This window comes from Cryptococcus neoformans (assembly GCF_000091045.1).
Source record: "Cryptococcus neoformans var. neoformans JEC21 chromosome 8 sequence".
In the NCBI taxonomy this organism is placed as follows: domain Eukaryota; kingdom Fungi; phylum Basidiomycota; class Tremellomycetes; order Tremellales; family Cryptococcaceae; genus Cryptococcus; species Cryptococcus deneoformans.
Genome location: NC_006693.1, coordinates 70,758 through 89,159, shown reverse-complemented (window position 1 = coordinate 89,159; position 18,402 = coordinate 70,758). Strand labels below are relative to the sequence as shown.

At 49.9% G+C, this 18,402-nt stretch overlaps 7 protein-coding genes across 7 annotated transcripts; 5 read left to right on the top strand and 2 right to left on the bottom strand.

Moving 5' to 3' along the window:
- Positions 1 to 87: 87 nt before the first annotated feature.
- Positions 88 to 3,321, top strand: CNH03545 (hypothetical protein). Its single transcript, XM_024658665.1, has 4 exons — positions 88 to 449; positions 518 to 1,064; positions 1,124 to 2,858; positions 2,921 to 3,321. The coding sequence occupies exons 1-4, from the start codon at positions 171 to 173 to the stop codon at positions 3,270 to 3,272; spliced, it is 2,913 nt and encodes a 970-aa protein (XP_024514583.1). The 5' UTR covers positions 88 to 170; the 3' UTR covers positions 3,273 to 3,321.
- Positions 3,322 to 3,438: 117 nt separating this feature from the next.
- CNH03550 (hypothetical protein) lies at positions 3,439 to 6,320 on the top strand. Its single transcript, XM_024657740.1, has 5 exons — positions 3,439 to 3,989; positions 4,043 to 4,401; positions 4,458 to 4,835; positions 4,895 to 5,551; positions 5,685 to 6,320. The coding sequence occupies exons 1-5, from the start codon at positions 3,449 to 3,451 to the stop codon at positions 5,799 to 5,801; spliced, it is 2,052 nt and encodes a 683-aa protein (XP_024513407.1). The 5' UTR covers positions 3,439 to 3,448; the 3' UTR covers positions 5,802 to 6,320.
- On the bottom strand, positions 6,086 to 9,714 carry CNH03560 (hypothetical protein). Its single transcript, XM_024657741.1, has 9 exons — positions 9,540 to 9,714; positions 9,123 to 9,482; positions 9,030 to 9,073; positions 8,815 to 8,978; positions 8,613 to 8,763; positions 7,554 to 8,553; positions 7,096 to 7,408; positions 6,654 to 7,026; positions 6,086 to 6,541 (listed from the first exon to the last, which is right to left on the bottom strand). Exons 2-9 carry the CDS (start codon positions 9,221 to 9,223, stop codon positions 6,504 to 6,506), a joined length of 2,184 nt encoding a protein of 727 aa, XP_024513408.1. The 5' UTR covers positions 9,224 to 9,482; positions 9,540 to 9,714; the 3' UTR covers positions 6,086 to 6,503.
- Positions 9,715 to 9,884: 170 nt separating this feature from the next.
- Positions 9,885 to 10,876, top strand: CNH03570 (hypothetical protein). Its single transcript, XM_572521.2, has 4 exons — positions 9,885 to 9,961; positions 10,017 to 10,244; positions 10,345 to 10,485; positions 10,588 to 10,876. The coding sequence occupies exons 1-4, from the start codon at positions 9,933 to 9,935 to the stop codon at positions 10,751 to 10,753; spliced, it is 564 nt and encodes a 187-aa protein (XP_572521.2). The 5' UTR covers positions 9,885 to 9,932; the 3' UTR covers positions 10,754 to 10,876.
- Positions 10,877 to 11,176: 300 nt separating this feature from the next.
- CNH03580 (expressed protein) lies at positions 11,177 to 13,718 on the top strand. Its single transcript, XM_024657742.1, has 5 exons — positions 11,177 to 11,384; positions 11,494 to 11,672; positions 11,772 to 11,964; positions 12,044 to 12,523; positions 12,596 to 13,718. Exons 1-5 carry the CDS (start codon positions 11,244 to 11,246, stop codon positions 13,589 to 13,591), a joined length of 1,989 nt encoding a protein of 662 aa, XP_024513429.1. The 5' UTR covers positions 11,177 to 11,243; the 3' UTR covers positions 13,592 to 13,718.
- A 1-nt stretch (position 13,719) lies between these two features.
- Positions 13,720 to 15,080, bottom strand: CNH03590 (hypothetical protein). The gene is made up of 6 exons (XM_572582.2): positions 14,930 to 15,080; positions 14,790 to 14,878; positions 14,580 to 14,723; positions 14,193 to 14,511; positions 14,070 to 14,138; positions 13,720 to 13,994 (listed from the first exon to the last, which is right to left on the bottom strand). Exons 1-6 carry the CDS (start codon positions 15,033 to 15,035, stop codon positions 13,834 to 13,836), a joined length of 888 nt encoding a protein of 295 aa, XP_572582.1. The 5' UTR covers positions 15,036 to 15,080; the 3' UTR covers positions 13,720 to 13,833.
- A 143-nt stretch (positions 15,081 to 15,223) lies between these two features.
- CNH03600 (pseudouridine synthase, putative) lies at positions 15,224 to 18,196 on the top strand. Its single transcript, XM_024657743.1, has 6 exons — positions 15,224 to 15,577; positions 15,642 to 16,254; positions 16,314 to 16,494; positions 16,556 to 16,990; positions 17,055 to 17,474; positions 17,537 to 18,196. Exons 1-6 carry the CDS (start codon positions 15,249 to 15,251, stop codon positions 18,160 to 18,162), a joined length of 2,604 nt encoding a protein of 867 aa, XP_024513409.1. The 5' UTR covers positions 15,224 to 15,248; the 3' UTR covers positions 18,163 to 18,196.
- The last annotated feature ends 206 nt before the right edge of the window (positions 18,197 to 18,402 follow it).

The following is an 18,402-nucleotide window of genomic DNA, read 5'->3' as shown; positions in this document are numbered from 1 at the left end:
ATGCAAAAATCATGACGCAAAGGTTTCGTGTACTGGTACAACATCAGCAGCCGGCACGAATGACGGAGCCGTCAAATGCCCACAACGACAGACACAACTGCAGCACAACATCTGAGATCCACAACACGTAACACATTCTGTGCCAGCTAAGATCCAGACAGGACATAACCATGTTCCCAGTCCCATCACATCTCCACCGGTCAGGAGGGGAACATATTTCCTCTGAGGCAGAGGCAGAAGTCAGTGTTCAAGGCAACCAACCTTCCGTGGAGGCACAGTGCGAACAGGCGCAATCAAAAGTGCTAGATCTGCTCGAACCCCTTCTTCGGCCGCCTTTAGATAGTAGCGACAAACGTAATAATGAGCGCAAAAGGAAAGTGTCCAGATGGAATGTTGATGAGATCAAAAAAGTGAAGGAAAACCTCGAAAATGCAATTGAAGAGAACAAAGTACGTCCCTCACTGTCTTGTCCAAATCAAGGTCAACAGGAACTAATCTACTCTGACGGTGATGGTAGACGAAAACCCATGAAATCCTGATGAACAATCTTCCGTCCATATCAAGCCATATCCAAATCTCCTCCAACCTCTGTTCAGACTTTGCGGAACTCAAAATCAAACTCAAAGCGCTGGAGAGTCAAGTCGATGTCTCGGACCCAGCGACATCATTCATGCCGCCCTTACTTTCCCTCTTGAACAAGCATTTCAACTCCATATCCGCTCGCGATACTTCGCAAGGACATATAGCAGCCCTGAAAGCTTTGAAAGCCAAGGTGGAAAAGGTGAAAAAGTTGGAGGAAGTTGTGTGGGCGGGACAAGGCGTGGAGGACTGGGTAGTGGACTCTGCTCCTTTGGCAAAGAAAGAGACTGGGGCAGAAGCAAATGAAATAGCAGTGGATGGGCTGGAAGCTACCGCTATTTGCAAGGCGTTGGAAGAGAAGGAGAGTGTTTTGAGGACATTACTGAGGGATCAGTTGGTAGATGGGTTCAAGCGGGCTGTGGTGGTGCAAAAGGATGGGATGAAATTGGATGTCAGGCAGGAAATCAGGTTGAGCAGCCCCAATGGTGAGTCTGCTATGAAGCTCAGTATGTCTCTTAGCAACTAACCGACCTGGTCAATCAAGCATCGCGCCCGGATTACCTTCAGACCACAACTGCTTCACCATATCCTCTTTCATCGCTCTACAAAGCCCTATCGTCCCTCTCGCTGTTACCAAATCTTCTCCAAGCGCTTCAAACGCAATTATTAACAACAATTATCCTACCCGTCGTATCCTCTCAACGCCGAATAAGCATCTCTTCATCTTCCGGAATTTTCTCTCTTAAATCAGACCAAGTCAGCGGAGACATGGAGGACCAAGAGGTTTTGACTGGCTTAAAGCAAGTTTTGGACTTTACCTCTCGTACCCTGTACCCCGAAGAAGCCAACACTCCAGAGCGCGAACCCTTCATCCGCGAGATCACGGTCAAAACCCTCGAATCCCTCCTTGATCACCTCATCATCCCCTCCATTCCATCTTCCCCTTCGTCTATCCCCGGATGGCTCAATCTAATTGTTTCATCCGTCGCTATCGAGGATACTGTTCTTCCCGTCTCGTCAGCTAATGATCAGCTCCATCACAGTCGGCCGTTGAAGACGTTCTGGGAGAAACAGGCAGGGAAGGAGTATGCGAATAAGAGACGATATGATACGGCCGACCTTGTGAGGGTGCTTGTGTTAAACGAGTGGGGAAGATGGGAAGGGACGGAGAAGAAGAGAGAGAGAGAGGTCAGTGTGGTAGTTGAGGTGGAGGTCAGTAGTGATGATGAGGATCAGCCCGTGAAGGAGCAAAGCAAAGAGCAAGGTGAAGCGGGAGAGGCGCAGGGCGACGGCTGGGGATTCGGAGAGACCAGTGAAAATCAAATTGAGCAGGCGGGGGTGAAGCAAGTAAACCGGGAAGATGCGGAAGAAGCCGAAGACGGGTGGGGATTCGATGAGGAGTCTATCCCACCCGCGTCCTCGGCTGATCAAGCCCCACAAGAAGAAGACGAAGCCGATGGATGGGACCTAGACGTCGCCGCCAGTACGAGTTCGTCGCTGCCTGAGTCTAGCCCTTCTCTTCCCCAGCTTGATCCCTCGGTAGAGCTCGAAGCTAGGACTGAACACGCACCTGAACCTCAACCTCAACCTGTATCTCAACACGAACCTCAACACGAACCTCAACGAGAGTCTGAGCCACAGCCAGAACCTAAACCTGTATCAGCACCTGCACCAACATCGGCACCTACTAAACCTCTTCGAGAAGCAAAACGTTTGGGCAAGAAAGTGGCCAAAAAGAGCAAAACAGAGGAATACGATCCCTGGGATCAACCGTTTGATAACGAAAACTCCCTCTCAGCGTCCACTTCTACATTCACGTCAGCGTCGACTTCGAGTCTGTCGAACCCAACACGGGCACTGTCAGCGGAAACTCCTTCCAATAACGATATACCACCTATTAAAAAACCCCCTAAGGAAGCCAAGAAGTTGGGGAAGAAGGTGGGGAAGAAGACGAATAAGGAAGCGGAGAGAGATTTTTGGGATACAGATATTCCGGTAGAGGATTTAGGTGGTGGAGAAAGCAGTGTTCACCATACAGCTGGTGTTCTGGGCGATAAAGTGGAAGGTGGCGGCGGTGGTAATGGTGATGGACGGAGCCGGGACGATGATCCCACGTCCACCTCTCCACAGATGACGGCACCCCCCCAAAAAAGGAGGACTGAGCTTCGTGAAGAGAAAAGGGTTATTGAGGAGAAATACTTTGTATCCACTGCATGCGAAAAGTTGTTGGATATTGGAAGAGGTCTGCTCAAGGAGGTGGAGGAGTTACAATCTTCTAGGTAAGAACAGGCTTCAGGCGCGAAAAAAGTGATTTTTTTTGGATATTAACGGTGGATCGCAGTTTTGCCTCACCTTCCTTTACTTTTGATTCTACAAGCCCAATCATCATCCAGTCTTTGACAGACATCTTCTCCCTTTATAGAGCCCTTCTTCCCATTCGGTACGCTCAACAGCTGCAAGACATCCCGGGTATCACTATGCAAGCGTACGACGATGGCAACTACCTTGCTTCGCAACTTGGTTCATTCGCTCTTCCCGCTTCATCAACGCTTTCGTTGGACGATGAGATTGCTCGCCTGAGAGCATTGTCTGAGCGTATCTATGAGGATTTCCTAAAAAATCAGAGGGAGGGCATAGACGAGGAGCTGGATAGCCTTAAAGGCGTGGAAGGAACAGCGGATTATAGTATCTGATATATCAATATAGCTTGGCCATGCATTGTACCGAGCGAGTACGCGACGCGTTTTCTTGTGTGAGGTGGAGAAAGATGAATCTGACGCGACGCGTTTTGGTGCACAGACCACTTGCTCATTTCTTCCCACAAATCTCTCTTTCCTTTATATTTCTTGCTTATATTTCACATCCCGCCATGCAGCACAGGACCCCCCTCACGCCCATCCCGCAGAACCGCTCCCCCCCCTCCGCCACATCCTCCAATGCCCCCAGCACTCCGACTCCCAAGCGCCCCTCGTCCGCCAAACGGCCCCCGAAACTTGCACCCATCTTCTTGGCCAAGCGGGCCAGGCCGGAAAGGGAACGTCAAGAGAACACCGCATGGGGTGTGTCTGCAAAGAAACGCGTGCACCTGGCTGGGCCGTCGTCCATCCCCCCGCTGGCCGCTGGCTCACGCTCCGCACCCATAGCGTCGGACGGGGAAGACGCTTCGCAGAGCAGCGATGACCAGTCGGATTCCGAGGATGACCGCCGGCTATACACACAGCGCAAATCGCAGAGTATACATGACTACTTCCTGCCCAGTACCTCTCGATACGGACGCGTCAAGGACGAACGGCAGGACAAGGAGAACACACGCGTCATTGAGCCAATCACCAAGGAAGAATGCGTTTGGAAACGAAAGAGAAGAAGACTCGGAGTCAAGGGACAGGGGTCTTCTCTTGCAAACCAGCGTCGTAAGCTTTTGGCTTGCCCTGTTCAACGGCCAACGCGCTGACAGAGCACATAGTGATACCCCCGCCCCAAGCATACCTGTCCACACTTTTACATTCTCTCCTACCTTACCATCCCCTCAGGCCTCCCGCTTCCATCCTGTTACCCTCAATCCATCCACCCACCGGCCGTCCTCGAGACTTTGCTCCTCCTCTCGCCGTCTCGTTCAACCATATCGCAAAGCAATACACTAGTTCCGACGCGCGTAGTCAAGGATTACGCCGGTTGATCGGTATCGCGGGAGAAGAAGGCGGGGTGAGGATTTTAGATGTAGATGAGGGACTGGGGATGCATAGGGAAGAGAAGGGATGGTGGTGGAGAGCGCATGGGAATGCGATATTTGATTTAAAATGGTCCCCGGACGATACGAAAGTGGCAAGTCGTCTTTCCTTCAAAGTCCCGAGTAGATTTAACTGAAAATGTTACCACAGCTCACTGCATCGGGCGACCAGACATCACGCTTACATGCTCTGACCACCCCCGTCCCCACTCTCCTCGCCACACTCCGTGGTCACACATCATCTGTCAAGACCGTTACCTTTCTCGACCCTTCTCGCTCCGCCAACAACCCTTCACAGTCATCGGTTATTGCTTCGGGCGGAAGGGATGGGAACATTCTGATTTATGATGTTCGAACAAAAGGGCGTGATCCCGAACTGGGCGAGTATGACGCCGGGCCAGCGAGGAGGGAAGGCTCAAGAGAGAGGTACAGGGATGGTATACCGGGATTTGCACCGCAAACGAGTGGCGAGGTGCTGGATCCGGTGATAGTCATCAAGGGAGCTCACGGGGACGGTAAACGCTCAGGTGTAAGTTAATCCCCCACCTTGCATACTATGAACACTTTAACATCCAACCTCTTTCATAGCGAACTGCCACACGATCCGTAACCTCCCTCCTCGCCCTCTCCTCCATCCCTGGCACCCTAGCCTCTGGCGGCTCATTTGACGGTATCATCAAATTATGGGACCTCCGTTTCCCTGCCCCAACCAACCGCTCTTCCAACCCACGTCCGACGTGTACGCCATCTGGCAGTTTACCTGATGCCACGCTGAGCGGCGAATCGCCCGCAAAACGAGCAAGAAGTATAAACGCAATGGTGGAATCACCGGTGAATGGGGATGTTTATGCGCTTTGCGGTGATTCCAAGGTCCATGTTTTACGTCCTTCTGCCGCCCTCATTCAGCACCACCCGACCCACTCCTCTGGAGCGTTTAATGCGTTTACAGAAGAAGAGACATACGCCGAAGCCGTCCAACCGGCCACTTACTCGGACCCATCCATGCTCATTTCCAATTTTTACATCCGTCTTTCTCTCTCGCCTGATGGCCGGTATCTGGCTGCTGGGAGCTGTAAAGGCGGGCTGATGACTTGGGATACGCAGGAACGAGGCCAGGACATGAACAGAAGGAGAGATGCGTCGACGACGGTGGCGAAGAAGCTTGGGATGGGGTTCGAGGTAGGAATGAGTGAAATAGGGGGAAAGGATAGAGAGGTTTGTGCGGTAGAGTGGGGGAAGGATATCGTGAGTCTGCTCTTCGTCTCTCACCTTTCCTTTCGGTCTCCCGCATTGCTGCGCTGCTCTTCTATTATTCCACTTTATTATATACGGAGAGCTGACAACTTGTTTTATTATTATTATTAATTTAAATCTCTAGCTCGCGGCAACTTCAGATGGGTCCTTGACACGGATATGGAGGTCCGAACCAGAGATTGCAAAGCAAATAGCAGAGAACCCTGGTGCCTACGCCAATGAGTGGGCGGGTGCAATTTGATCTTGACCTGATCCGTCGCGTCGGGGACAATTAAAAGGAATGATTAGAGCGCGGTTGAACGGTTGAACGCTGAAACCAATGAAGATGTCCTTTACGACTATTTTTGATGAGCCTTCTTTCCTTCTTTGCTTGTTTCAAGACCTTGCATATGATGGATATATCTCGGAATAGCATGTGTAATACCAGTAATTATTCATTATCCAGAGCATAGTATGTCATTGATCGACTTGTTGGCATTTCGGCTTCAGGTTGACTGCTTTGGATTTGCACAGCTGTGAGCAGACCAATGATAAAATGCATCTAATGTATAGCAAAGAAATATGCAGCTTGTTTTGCATGCAGCGTATACAAATAAAAGTGGGGGTCATTACAGGTCATGAACAGCGTTAAGTCGTCAAGTGCAAAAGTGAGAACTGGGACTACAATCGGGACCATAGTAAATGTCATCAAGTTTTTGTCGTGAAAAGTAGTTCGTGAGAGAACAACTAGGTTGGTCGGAAACCGAAAAGGAATAATGGGAAACGAGACGCTTGGGGGGAGGGAGGGACGATGGATCTTGTATTCTGTAAACTTGAGTTATTAAGAGGATGACAATAGACTAGATGGATTATGATTGTAAAAACAGCAGGTCGAATGATTGGATCAGGTATGTGCGAATAGATGTGTGCGATCGAGTTGTCCCCTGTGCACGTGTAACACCCCTTAAGCTTTCGGCCATTTCATCCTCATCCCGTCAAGCCCTGTGATAGTCCCATCGGGGACATGATCAGTCAGCTATATGCTCTAGCCATTAAAAAAACAAAAAAAGTTTGTCTATCGCCGCTTCTGAGGCAGAGAGGGAGGAAAACTTACAGCGAAGGTATAATAGATCCGCAATCGCGCTTCTTTCTTTCACCAGATCCCCTTTCACCTTTGCTTCTCCTTCTTCTATCTCTTCTCTCCCCACGCACTGCCCATCTCTCATCCCACTGACTCCATCAACCCCGTCCAACTCAACCCCAGCCCCTACCCCAGGCCCATCTCCAACATCCAGCCCAACTTCCTTCCCCATCGTCATCCTTCCCACCAACTCCATTACCACTCCATTCCCTCTGATTCCGCCTAGTATATCCATCACGAGCCTATACGTAAGTTCGGGTGAAGAGGCCGAGAGATCGGAAAACCCTTTGGAGAGGAGGGAGAGGGATTCCAGGGTTGGTGCGGGGAGATCGTGTTTGGGGTTGGACTGTTGAGTGGGGCGTGGTTCTAATTAGTACATCAAGCGATTGTGATTGGGCAAAGGGAGAGGACATACAGAGGTAGAGGATAAGATGGGTAATATGACTTGTTCAGCCAGAGCTTGACCAGCTAGACTCCGGGGGTCAGGTTCAGCACTGGCGCCTTTTCCTTGTGTTTGTGTTTGGTTTTGAGGTGTTTGGCGAGGGATATTCTCAGAGACTAGCGGCGCAGAAGGTCGAAATTTGGTAGGTGATTCCGTTGTTGAACCGGAGTTACGAGTAGGTCCGGAAACGTTGGCGCGACGGACAGAGCCTGCACCGATATATGACGTTGAGAGCCTCTGCGAAGCAACTGCGTCAATCTTCTTCATAGGCTTGACTGTCGAGAACCTATTCTCGTCGTTTCTTGTTAGTTTCCATGCTCAGTATATGGTATGTATCAAGGAATGATGGTGCATGAAGGGAAGAAAGCATAGTGAGAAAAGGAAGGGATAGCGGGCAAAGGAATGAGGCAGAGAGAATGAAAAAAACGTACCCATCACCGACATCACCCTCTTTCACCACAGTACCTCTAACTTTATCATTCCTCTGCTTCCACGTCGACTTGCCCGACGAGACACTCCCCGTTGAAGACTGTAGACTTCTCTGGGACGGAGAGGGAGATGTAGAGCTCGGCGGCGTTTTTGGCTCATCGACTCCTTTTCTCTCTCCCTCCTCTCTTGTGTCCGTGTTTGAAGCTGATGCTCCGGGGGGAGGAGTCGAATTTCTCCTATTCGGCTGCCTCTCAATCATCGGCGAAGACATTTCCGATCCGGTCAACGCCCCCGCAACCAACAAATCACCCCCATTCTCTTTTACCGTACCATCCCATCTTTCCATCTCTGCCATTTTCGCGTCCCAATCATCCTCACCCTCATCCTCATCAAACCCTTCATCCATGTCCTCCAAGTTGAGATTTATGGGTACACCCCTCGTTGTACTCCTTATTGTCTCATCAAAATTCCATTCACTCCCCATCGTCCCCTGGCCGTACCCGTTCCCATCTATCGTCAGTCCGCCCAAACCCGCGGCGAGGCGGTTGAGCGTTTTAGATGGGGTGGTATTGGGTTTAGAGGACGGGTGAGAGGACTTGTAACTTTGGTAGCGGGTGATGAGGGGAATAAGATCGGTGGTTTTTTTGGCGGAACGGATGAATCGATGTTGAAGAAGCTGCTTAGCGGTTGCTCGATCACGCGGGTCTTTCTGGAGACATTTTTCAATAAAATCTTGGAATTCTTCACTCCACCCTTCTTCGGGATCTAGCGTCGGTGCACGAGCTTTAGGGATGAGGAAGAGGACTCTCATAGGGTGATACTCGCTGAGCGGTGGATCGCCTTTGGCCATCTCAATGGCCGTGATACCAAGGGACCAGATATCAGCCCGAGAGTCGTAACCGGCTTGACGAATCACTTCTGGCGCCATCCAGAAGGGGGTACCGACAAAAGTGTGGCGTTGGGATTTGTGAGACGAAAGTTGGGCGGCGACTCCAAAGTCGGCTATCAAAAGACGATGAATAAGTCTTACCAAATGATGGAGGAAGAGATCGTGAGCGTACCTAGTTTGACATCCCCAGACGCGGAAAGTAGGACGTTGGCAGCCTTGATATCTCTGTGAATCTTTCCCTCCATATGGAGATATTCTAAACCTAACAAAAGTTCCCGACAGACAATAGCTATCTGAGCTTCCGTGAACACGCCTGGTTTCAACTATTTCGTTATCAGACCTCTCAACCCCATTGTAGCAACTTTATGACGTACCAAGTCAAGGCAGCTCCCACCAGCTAGATACTCCATTACGATCCATAGCCTCGCGCCCCTGACAAATGAACCATAGTATTTTGTAACGTGGTCAGACCAGCATGAAGAGAGGTGTGCAATCTCGGCTTGTATCTCAGAGATATCGTCGTCTGATGATTCGAGGTCTGAGCGGGGTCAGCGCTCGTTTCGGCTGTAGTATGTGGATGAAGATTTACCTATCATTTTGATAGCTACTATTTGCTTCGTATCATTATGCGAGCTAGCACCGACGTCAGTAATCGTTCACTGACTGAATGTATCAAACTTGCGCTTTCCAAACTGTGCCAAAGTTGCCGGCGCCGAGCTTTTCGAGAAGAGTGTATGCAACGGCAGGATTTGCCAGCTTTTCCGCCTGCTTTGGGGATGGCATGTTGGGATTGGAGCTGTAAACGAACAAGCAGGTGTAAGGAAGAAGGGAAAGGCGAATGACAACTAGTGACGTGAGGTTTCCTTGGTTTGACTGTGGCACAGTCACGGTGGTCTACTCGGACAGGGGAAGGGAAGGTGACGTGTGTTGGGAAAGAAGAGGTAGGAAGAAACAGAGGTGTATAGCACGGTGGCGAATAAGCAGTTATGTATAGGCAGTGGGGAAGGGAAATGACGTCGTTGCGGGGAAGACACGCTCTCTCCTGCAGCATTACAGGTCAGAGGGGGTCCGTGCGCATGGCAAACGAGCACAAACTTGCCTTTGGTTCAGCCCGGTGCTGGCTTGTGGCTGAGTGTGCGGGTGTGGTGGGTGTAGGAGAGTGATATACAGCGCGAAAATTCTTAAGGAGCAGCGTTGTGCTGTGGTATGCGTCTTCGCTGTGGAGACTGTAAAACCTTGTAGAACCAGTAACAAAATACGACACTCGCAGAGACGCTTTTCTGACGAGGTGAAGAGCTCTCGAAAAGCAGACGCCGCATTTGTTTACGCCAAATGACACTGATAACTCACGCGCCTCCACCTCCACCCTCAAGTGAGCCTGATTCGCCACACGATCGTTCGTGAGCACGTCATTATTTTCCATGTTTTCGACTTGTTTTTATTCGCCAGTTTGTACGTATACCATTTCGTTTTCGATTTCCACATAAGAACAATGAAGGCGTACATTTACGACGACAAGCCGTACGTCCTATCCTATTCCCGTCTGTTCAACACCCTTCTGACTCTACCTCCATAGTGGAGACCAACGTCTCCCTCACGATACCGGCATCGACATCCCCGAACCCACCCTCGCCAAGCTCGGCGTCGTCTACCAGCGTATACCCATCGACTCTGAGGGCGCGTGGGAATCCAAGATTGACGAATTTGCAAAGGAGCGAGGATACAAGAACAGGGACCGGATTACTGTGACTAGGGAAGGGTTGGGAGAGGCATATGAGGAGAAGATCAAGTCGTTCTTTGACGAGTGCGTCGCTCTTTTCTTCTCTCTCTGCTCCTGCTTTGCCTGGAGGATAAGCACGAGTATGAGTTTTTTACGATTGACTAATAAGATATTTGTTGGACAGGCATTTGCATGAAGATGAGGAGATTCGATACATCCTCGCAGGATCGGGGTACTTTGATATCCGGGGTGCAGAAGGAGTGCATGAAGAGCAATGGATTAGGATCGCACTCGAAGCTGGTGACTTGATCGTCCTTCCTGCTGGGTACGTCCATATTTCCCTCCCTCATCCCCATCCCCATCTCCCCTTCCACCCATCCCACGACTCGTATGCTGATTTAATACTGCCATCTCCCCCACAAAACAGTATCTACCACCGTTTTACAGTCGACTCTGCAAACACCATAACAGCCATGCGACTCTTCCAAGATGAACCCAAATGGACACCGTACTCCCGAAAAGCGGATGGGACAGACAAGTTGGGGAGTAGGGATAAGTACCTTGAGACGGTTAGAGTTGGTGTTACTGCTTGATACTGTAGATAGAAAGGCAGAAGAGGGAGGAAAAGGGAAGAAGGGAGGACGGGACGATGGGGGGAAGGCTTCCTTAGAGTTGTTGTATATTAGGTTTAGGATCTGGACGATGCAGTCTGGTCACAATAACTCGTTTTGAAAGGCGACGATTTCTGTTGTATAGCCTCCTGTACAAACGTGCCAGTCTTTACGACCTTCTGGCAAGGATCTTCCATTTGGCATTCGTGTTATGGCAGGCTCATAACAGCAATCTAAAGGCTTTGCAGCATACGTCTTGGCGACAGCATTTCCACGACCCGGCTCGAGGATGCAACTCAAAATAACATTTCGCGGCGTACGCCGTATATTTTCCCTGCGCTGTTCCCCCCCGAAAGCCGGTGATCCCTTGGCCCAATGTTGATTCTCCTAATTAATTGTAAACATTCATCATCCACAATCCATCCAAAATACATACTTGGTAATAAGTTGTACCATCGCAAGACACCAAATAATGTCTGAAACCCCGCCTGTCCCACTCCCCGAGGGGAAGAGGACCTCCTCTCCACCGCATAATGCGCCCACCACAAAGCGTGCGAAGAGAGGGCCACAAGGCGGTGGGATGGGAGGACATGTTACCGAATCTGACCTTGTCGTAAGTTCTCCCGTCTTTCTACCCCTATCCCAGTTATCCTCGGCTTCACAACATGCATGTTGGCTCGATCTCACCAAAGGTACCATTTTCCCTCACGGGGGGAAAGTAGAAAATCGTACACGAAACAGTTCGCATTCTGTGCGGTATGCCAGCTCCGAATTACCAAGGAAACCTCGCTCCCGATAAGTGGCCGACACCTGATCCTGTCAACGCGAAAGATGGGAGGATGAAGGACGAGCAAGGGAAGGATGTTTGGAGACCCGATTGGGGAAAGTTGGGGGCTTTGTCGTGAGTCATTTGTCTATCTGTCCATCTGTCCATCCAGCATCTGTCATTCTACCATGTTTATATAAAAGTTTAAAGGCTGACAGTCATGTGCGAAATCAGGACAATGAACTTTGTAGTACATGCTACTATTGCATGCCGGAATCATCCAATGTATCATGAGAGCATTACCGATTCCATCTTGACGGACAGAGTAAAAAAGTATATCCAGTCAATCCATAAAGGAAGAAAAAAGACTCCCAAGAGAAAAGAAGCCAAGAACGATAGACGCGCTATAAGGGAAAGACAAAGAAGGGTGGGTCTCATCTCTTATCCATCATCTTTTTTTTTTTTGCTTTTTAGTGGTATAGCTGAAAAGAAAAACCAAAACTCAGCTGCAAGATTTTATAGTCAAGAATTTTGACGATACACCCCTCGGGCATTGTCGAGAACGTAGCCTATTGCGCGAAGCGTTCAAGCCGAATGGTATCCTTGCTACATTACGGATCGTCCATCATTCGCAAGTACTCCAACATGGGTTGAGGACGGTCAGCCATTCCAAAGCTAGTGTGCGTGTTAAGAGGAGGGACGTGGTTAACGGAGGGGGCGGTAATGGTGTGGTTGATGAGACGGGTATGAGTGTGCGTGAAGGTGTGGGCGATGTCGATGAAGACCAGTATGATGGTGAAGACGCCGAGGCTGAAGATGAAGAGAGTCAAGGCGCCAATACGCTGGCCAGCGCAATGGAACAAGCGATGGGAGAGTGTGGCCAGATACCACCATTTGATGAGTTTCAGATATACACTGATGCATGGTGGGGTGAGGCTGCTACACCGTTTTATGTCTCTCTCGACGTATGGTGGTGGTCTGAACTTGTACGTTTTCCTCTCTCATATCCCCATCTCCAAAAAGTGACATGTTAAACGCTGACATTACATACTCTATAGATGCGGTGGGCTGTATGGACAGCGTACGAATGTTATCGCCTCTCCCCCATCTCATCCGAACGCCCACCACCTGCCCATCTCCCTATCGAGAAAATCGATCTTTCCTCTAGCTTTCGTTTCACTAACTCACCGCCCCGCACCCGCTCTGGTCCCGGTTGGCCATCCATCTGGGCTTGCCCAGGCATGATCGACTACCCCACCGTCCAAAGTATCAACCCCAACTCCATCCCTCCTCCCACGTCTCTCCCTCCCAACCCTCTTCCTTCCCCTTCCGACCTCCTCCTCCCTCCACTGAAAGACTTGCTGAGAAAACCACAGCATAGCAAATTGTATACCTCTGTAACGAAACATTTGGAACATCCGAGGTTGTTATCTGATGATCAGCTGGCGGAACTTTGGGTGTTGAGGCAGAATATGAGGACAAGGAGGGAGTATGAGTTTGCGTTGGGGAGCTTGACAGGGGATGGGAAGAGGAGGTCTATAGTAGGGGAAGGGGGGTTGTTGCGAGGATTAGGATTGGGACCAGGATTAGGATCGCCGGGAGATGGAGAGAGAGCAGAGGGGGTAATTGGTATCGAAAGCGTTGAGGGGAATGTAGATGGAGAGGTTCGAGACGGAGAAGAAGGGAACGCCATCAACCCCGAGCATGCACCTCCCCAATCTCTTTCAAACTCTCTATTGCCCACAAGGTCGACTCAACCTCGCGACGTACCACTTGCACGTCAAGCTCAGGGCCCTCAGGCAGTTATACACTCCGTAAACCCTACAACAGCAGAACAGCCTGAACAACCTAAACAGCTAGAGTCAGAACTGGGGCCTGAACCCGAACTTGGGCCGGAGCAAACTCAGCTTATCGGCTTGGAAGCCCTCGGAGAAGTGGTAGGCAATGCGATACACGCGGCGGCGTTGGCAGAGCTGAAAAAAAAAGGAAATAGTGACGATGAAGTCGATGAGGAAATCGAAATGCTTGAGGGTTACGAGGATATCAGTTTTTAACTATTTTTATTTTTTTTGCGTGGACCATTTTGGCATAAGATGAGATGTGGACAATTGTTGTAAGAATTTTTGTAAGTTGTATGTTACATCCTATTTTTATTTCACAATGTTAAGCTCTTGCATGTTGGATTGAAACGAATGAAGATGCATGGTAATTAATAAGACAGATACAACACATACAAGCAATACACTCCCCTTTTAGTCTTCTCCTTCTGCTTCGCGATGCCACCGTGATAACTTGCTCACGCAGGCTTGACATAGTCCTTTGAGAAGTCAATACCCTGCTCTTTCATGTGGGTGTTTGTAATCTTCAATGCTCGTGTGCGCTTCTTCTTCTTCTTGGAGGCAGCGTTTGCAGTCGCTTTTGGGGCGGCGGGTATAGCAGAGGAAGCAGAAAGTTCCTCTGAATTATGGGAAAAAAAGTTGGAATTGTCAGCGTGCTTCCGCGGAAAGAGAAGAGGATTGTAAGGAGACGTACGATCGGCAAGCAATTTTGCGACATCGTCCGTTTCTGCTATAGGAACATCTGCCCAAGAATAGATAAACTCTGAAAAAATATTCAGCCACTGACATAATCATCAAGAGATAACTCGGCACATACCATCATCGACCCTCTTTCCCGCCCTTCCCGCCTCTCTCAAATGATCCCAAAAAACTGTCTTCCATCTCCCCGATCCACCTTCCATCAACTCTTGCCCATTCACATTCTTTCTTCCCAATCTCGGCAAAGGGATATCCTTCCAAGCGCCCGTCAGACCACGCATGATGAGGATATCGCCCCTCGCTTCGAGGTCTTTGAGCGGCTCGATGCCGTTCGGCATGGCTTCACGGAGGGTTTTGATGGGGATGCCAGAAGTAGGGGTGGAATGAATACGGATGTGGTTTCGGATTTCGTTGGTCGTGGTGAGAGTCAGTTCGGGCTAAGAAAAGAAAAAGAGGCAGGGTTAGTGGTCACTCGAAAGTGGCGTAAAGGAGCGTTTATACGAACAATGTATGTGAATACACGATTGATCTTGTTGAATTCTACTCTTTCAAGGGCCTTGAATATTTCAAGGGCTTCAGTGGGGTCACTACCTGGGCTGGTATCCTGGATCCAGAAGAAAGCATCTTCCCAACCTATCGTCATTGATTTCTACAATTCCGTTCAAAATGGGGGTCAGCCAAAAATTCGTTCTGGGCTCCGGAAGGGTAGATGTACCTTGAGCTGATTCAATAAGGCATAAGCGGCTGTACGGTTCTCTTTGAACATTCCATGTGTAGCCGTGAGGATGGGCTTGACGTTCCCAGCTAGAACGTATGAGCGCTGGGAACCACATCATAAACGCAACAAGGACACACTCTTTATCCGCTTTGTGTCTGGCTCCTCGCCGGGTTCATCTTTGAGCTCATGCTTGACTGATGGCGATTTGGGAACTGCCCATGCTGGAGTGTTCCGTTTTAGCATTGCGTATAGTGATAGTAAATAATGTAAATGGGACTTGGCAATCTGATATATATCGATCGTATAAGTCGGTGGATATACGTAGCGGCGGGACATGAACGGAACCAAATTACGACACTCTCTGTCGTTCTTGTTTTTTCAGCTGGGGGCGCCGGTTTTGTTTGGGAAATAAATTTCCAAAATTCTTATCTTCTCTTTCCAAAACATATATTGACAATGTCCGCCCAAGAAAACACTCAAAAACGTCCAGCAGAGGACACGGAGAAGCAGGATGTAGAGGCTAAGAGATTCAAGGCAGAAGAAATCGCCCCCTCCAACACCCCATCTCTCACAGACCACCTTAACGCTCCCCACCGAACAATCCCCAACCCAGTATCCAAGATGGGACTCGTACCCGCCATCCCAGACCTTCCTCCTAGTCTGAAGATGGTCACTGGTATTGAAGCTGACATGGTTGCTCGCCGTGGGTTTGTCGGTGAGGAAGAATGTGGAATCCGAGGATTCGTAGGGAAGGGTAAAGGTGTGAGGGGTGTGATCAAACAGCGGTGCGTAAGTATCTCTGAGGGGGTATACAACTTGAAAAATTGAGTGAGCTAACTTTTTGGGAAGGTTTACGGATTTCCTGGTCAACGAAATCGGCCTTGATGGCAAGGTGTTGCATCTCAAAGACATCACCAAGCCACAAGAACCCGGATCCAATGAAAAGGATAAAGAAGCCGCGACTGTTACTGAAGAAGAAATTGCCAATGGCCAAACGAAATCCACTACTGAAGTCGCATCCCAGAGCGAAGAACCCGAAGTCGCCGTTGACCTTCCCGAGAACCTTCGTTTTGCTGCCCACCCTCAGTGGAGCACAAGTACTACTCTCAAGCTTCGTCCCCACTTTTCAGATGAGACCATCATCTCTCTCCACCAACTCGTTGAGCAAGGAAAAGATGCACCCCCCAAAGGCGATTCCGGGTGGGGCGGAAGGAAGAAGGATACCGAATCAGCAAGTGAGGAGAATGCCGAGAGAGAGGAAGAAAAGAAGGAGGAAGGGGAGGAAGCTGCCTTCAATGATAGTGCAAGTAAGGGACGAGGGCAAGGCAGGGATCGTGGAAGGGGAAGGGGGAAAGAACGTGGAAGAGGCCGTGGCGGGAGAGGCGGACGAGGCGGGGGACGCAATGCCGATTCAGGCAGTTGGTGGTTGACATACGAAGATGAGCGCGAGGTTCTCTCACAGGTGCATCTCTGACCCGATTCACATGGCTATTATCCAAAAAACTGACACAAATTGCGTAGCCTGTCATTTCCAAAGAAGAGCGTGCAGCGGCTCACAAGATTCTGCGCGAAGTCTTTCCTGGGATGTTTGAAAGCTCAACCAGAGAAGTAAAGGGCGAAGAAGGACAAAGGCTGGTTATCAAGTGGTCCAGTGGTGCGGGACAAAGCAGTTTCCACGGCAAAGGAGCTCGTCGGGCACCTGGTGCGTGTATTTCAATATTTATTTATTTTTTCATTCGGGCTCTGATTAATCGAATCAAAAGACGCGCCCCGTTTACCCGCCTATATCCACTTTACTTTGCACAAATCCAACCGCGAAACCATGGATGCTCTCTCCCACCTCCAACGTCTCCTCAATGTCCAAGCTAAAGACCTCACCGTGTGCGGTACAAAAGACAAACGAGCCGTCACTGTCCAGCGTGTCTGCCTGAAACGTTCAGGACGTAACCTCCAAACAGTCTGGCGAGCACTCAACGGCGTCAAACAAGGTTGGCGGACTGAGCAACAAGCGGTTGAGGAGAGAGGTGATAGGGGTGTCAGGGTTGGAGATTTCGAGTACTCTGACAAGTATTTGGAATTGGGGATGTTGAAGGGGAATAGATTCTTGATTACATTGAGAAATGTAGAGGCGGAGAGTGTGGAGGAGATTGATCGGACTATGGAGAGCGTGAGAGATCTTGGGTTTATCAACTTTTATGGTAAGCTTTCTCTCTTTGCACCAATTCTTATCGCTCTTTTCTGCTAACATGTTCTCTCGTCCAGGTATGCAGCGCTTCGGCACCTCCTCCATGCCAACCCATGTTACTGGCCTCTTCATCCTCCGCTCCAACTGGTCTGCAGCCCTCGATTCTCTCCTCTTCCTCCGTGAGGGTGAACACCCCGATTGTGTAGCCGCTCGTCTGGCGTGGTTGGAAGATGGCGATTACGTCAAGGCATTGGAGAAGATGCCCAGACGAGCTGTGGCGGAGAGGAGCATTTGGGAATTTTGGAAAAGAGGTGGAAGAATGGAGGATAAGGTAGGGGCTTTGGGTGTGATCCCAAGAAATTTGAGGACGATGTATGTCCATGCGTACCAGAGTTACGTTTGGAACCTTATCGTTTCTGAACGTATCAAGATGTCTGCTACGGAACCTCTTGTTGGCGATCTTGTTATCGAAAAGTCGGATGATGACGAGCCTGTCGGTAGGTCATCACATCTATTGTCTTTCACCCTTTAACTGTTTTACTCATTCTGCCCTATGCAGATCCTGAAAACGTTCCTGCTCACCGCAAAGACCGACACGGCCGCACCAAATCCTGGAAAACATCATCTTCCCCCACCGTCCGTCGCCTCACCGCCGAGGACATTACCAACAAGACTCACACTATCTTCGACGTCGTGATGCCCCTTCCTGGATTCGACGTCGATTACCCCGGTGGTGAGGTTGGCGAGCTGTACGACAGCATCCTCAAAGCCGACGGTCTTGACAAGGACCGTATGCGACGCGAGCAACGAGAGTACTCTCTTCCTGGCTCATACCGCCTTATCCTCCTCCGCCCGCTCTCACTTACATGGACGCATCTTCAGTACACCGACCCAGATTTGCCGCTTGTCCAGTCGGATGAAGATGAGATCCTCAGCCTTAACCCGCCGGCGGCGAATGATCCGGAAGGCAAGTTTAGGGCAGTCAAGGTGGATATGCAGCTGGGGGCTAGTACATATGCGACGATGGTGCTTAGGGAGATTACAAGGGAGGAGACGAGCTCGTGGTTTCAAAGAGGAAGGACGATGAAGGGAGAGGACCAAGAGTTCAAGGGAATTAAGAAGGATGATGAGGGGCAAGGGGGAGAAGAGGGGGAAGGTGGTGAAATGGAGCTTATGAACGAGTAGATTACCCGTAGGGAAATATGTACATTGCTTTCCTGTCACATTGAGTTTCGTATTTAAAATTAAATGAGGGACCATGCCATAGTGGCAGACGTGGAATCGCAATTTTTGATACACGCCTCCCCCACTTACCGCACAGCCTTGAAAAGTTCACCTGTTGTGCAAATGCCAGCTTGCTTATTGTAAGCCTTGAAGGTCAACTCGGAAGTGGCAACCATACAAAGCAGCAACATGCTAATATAA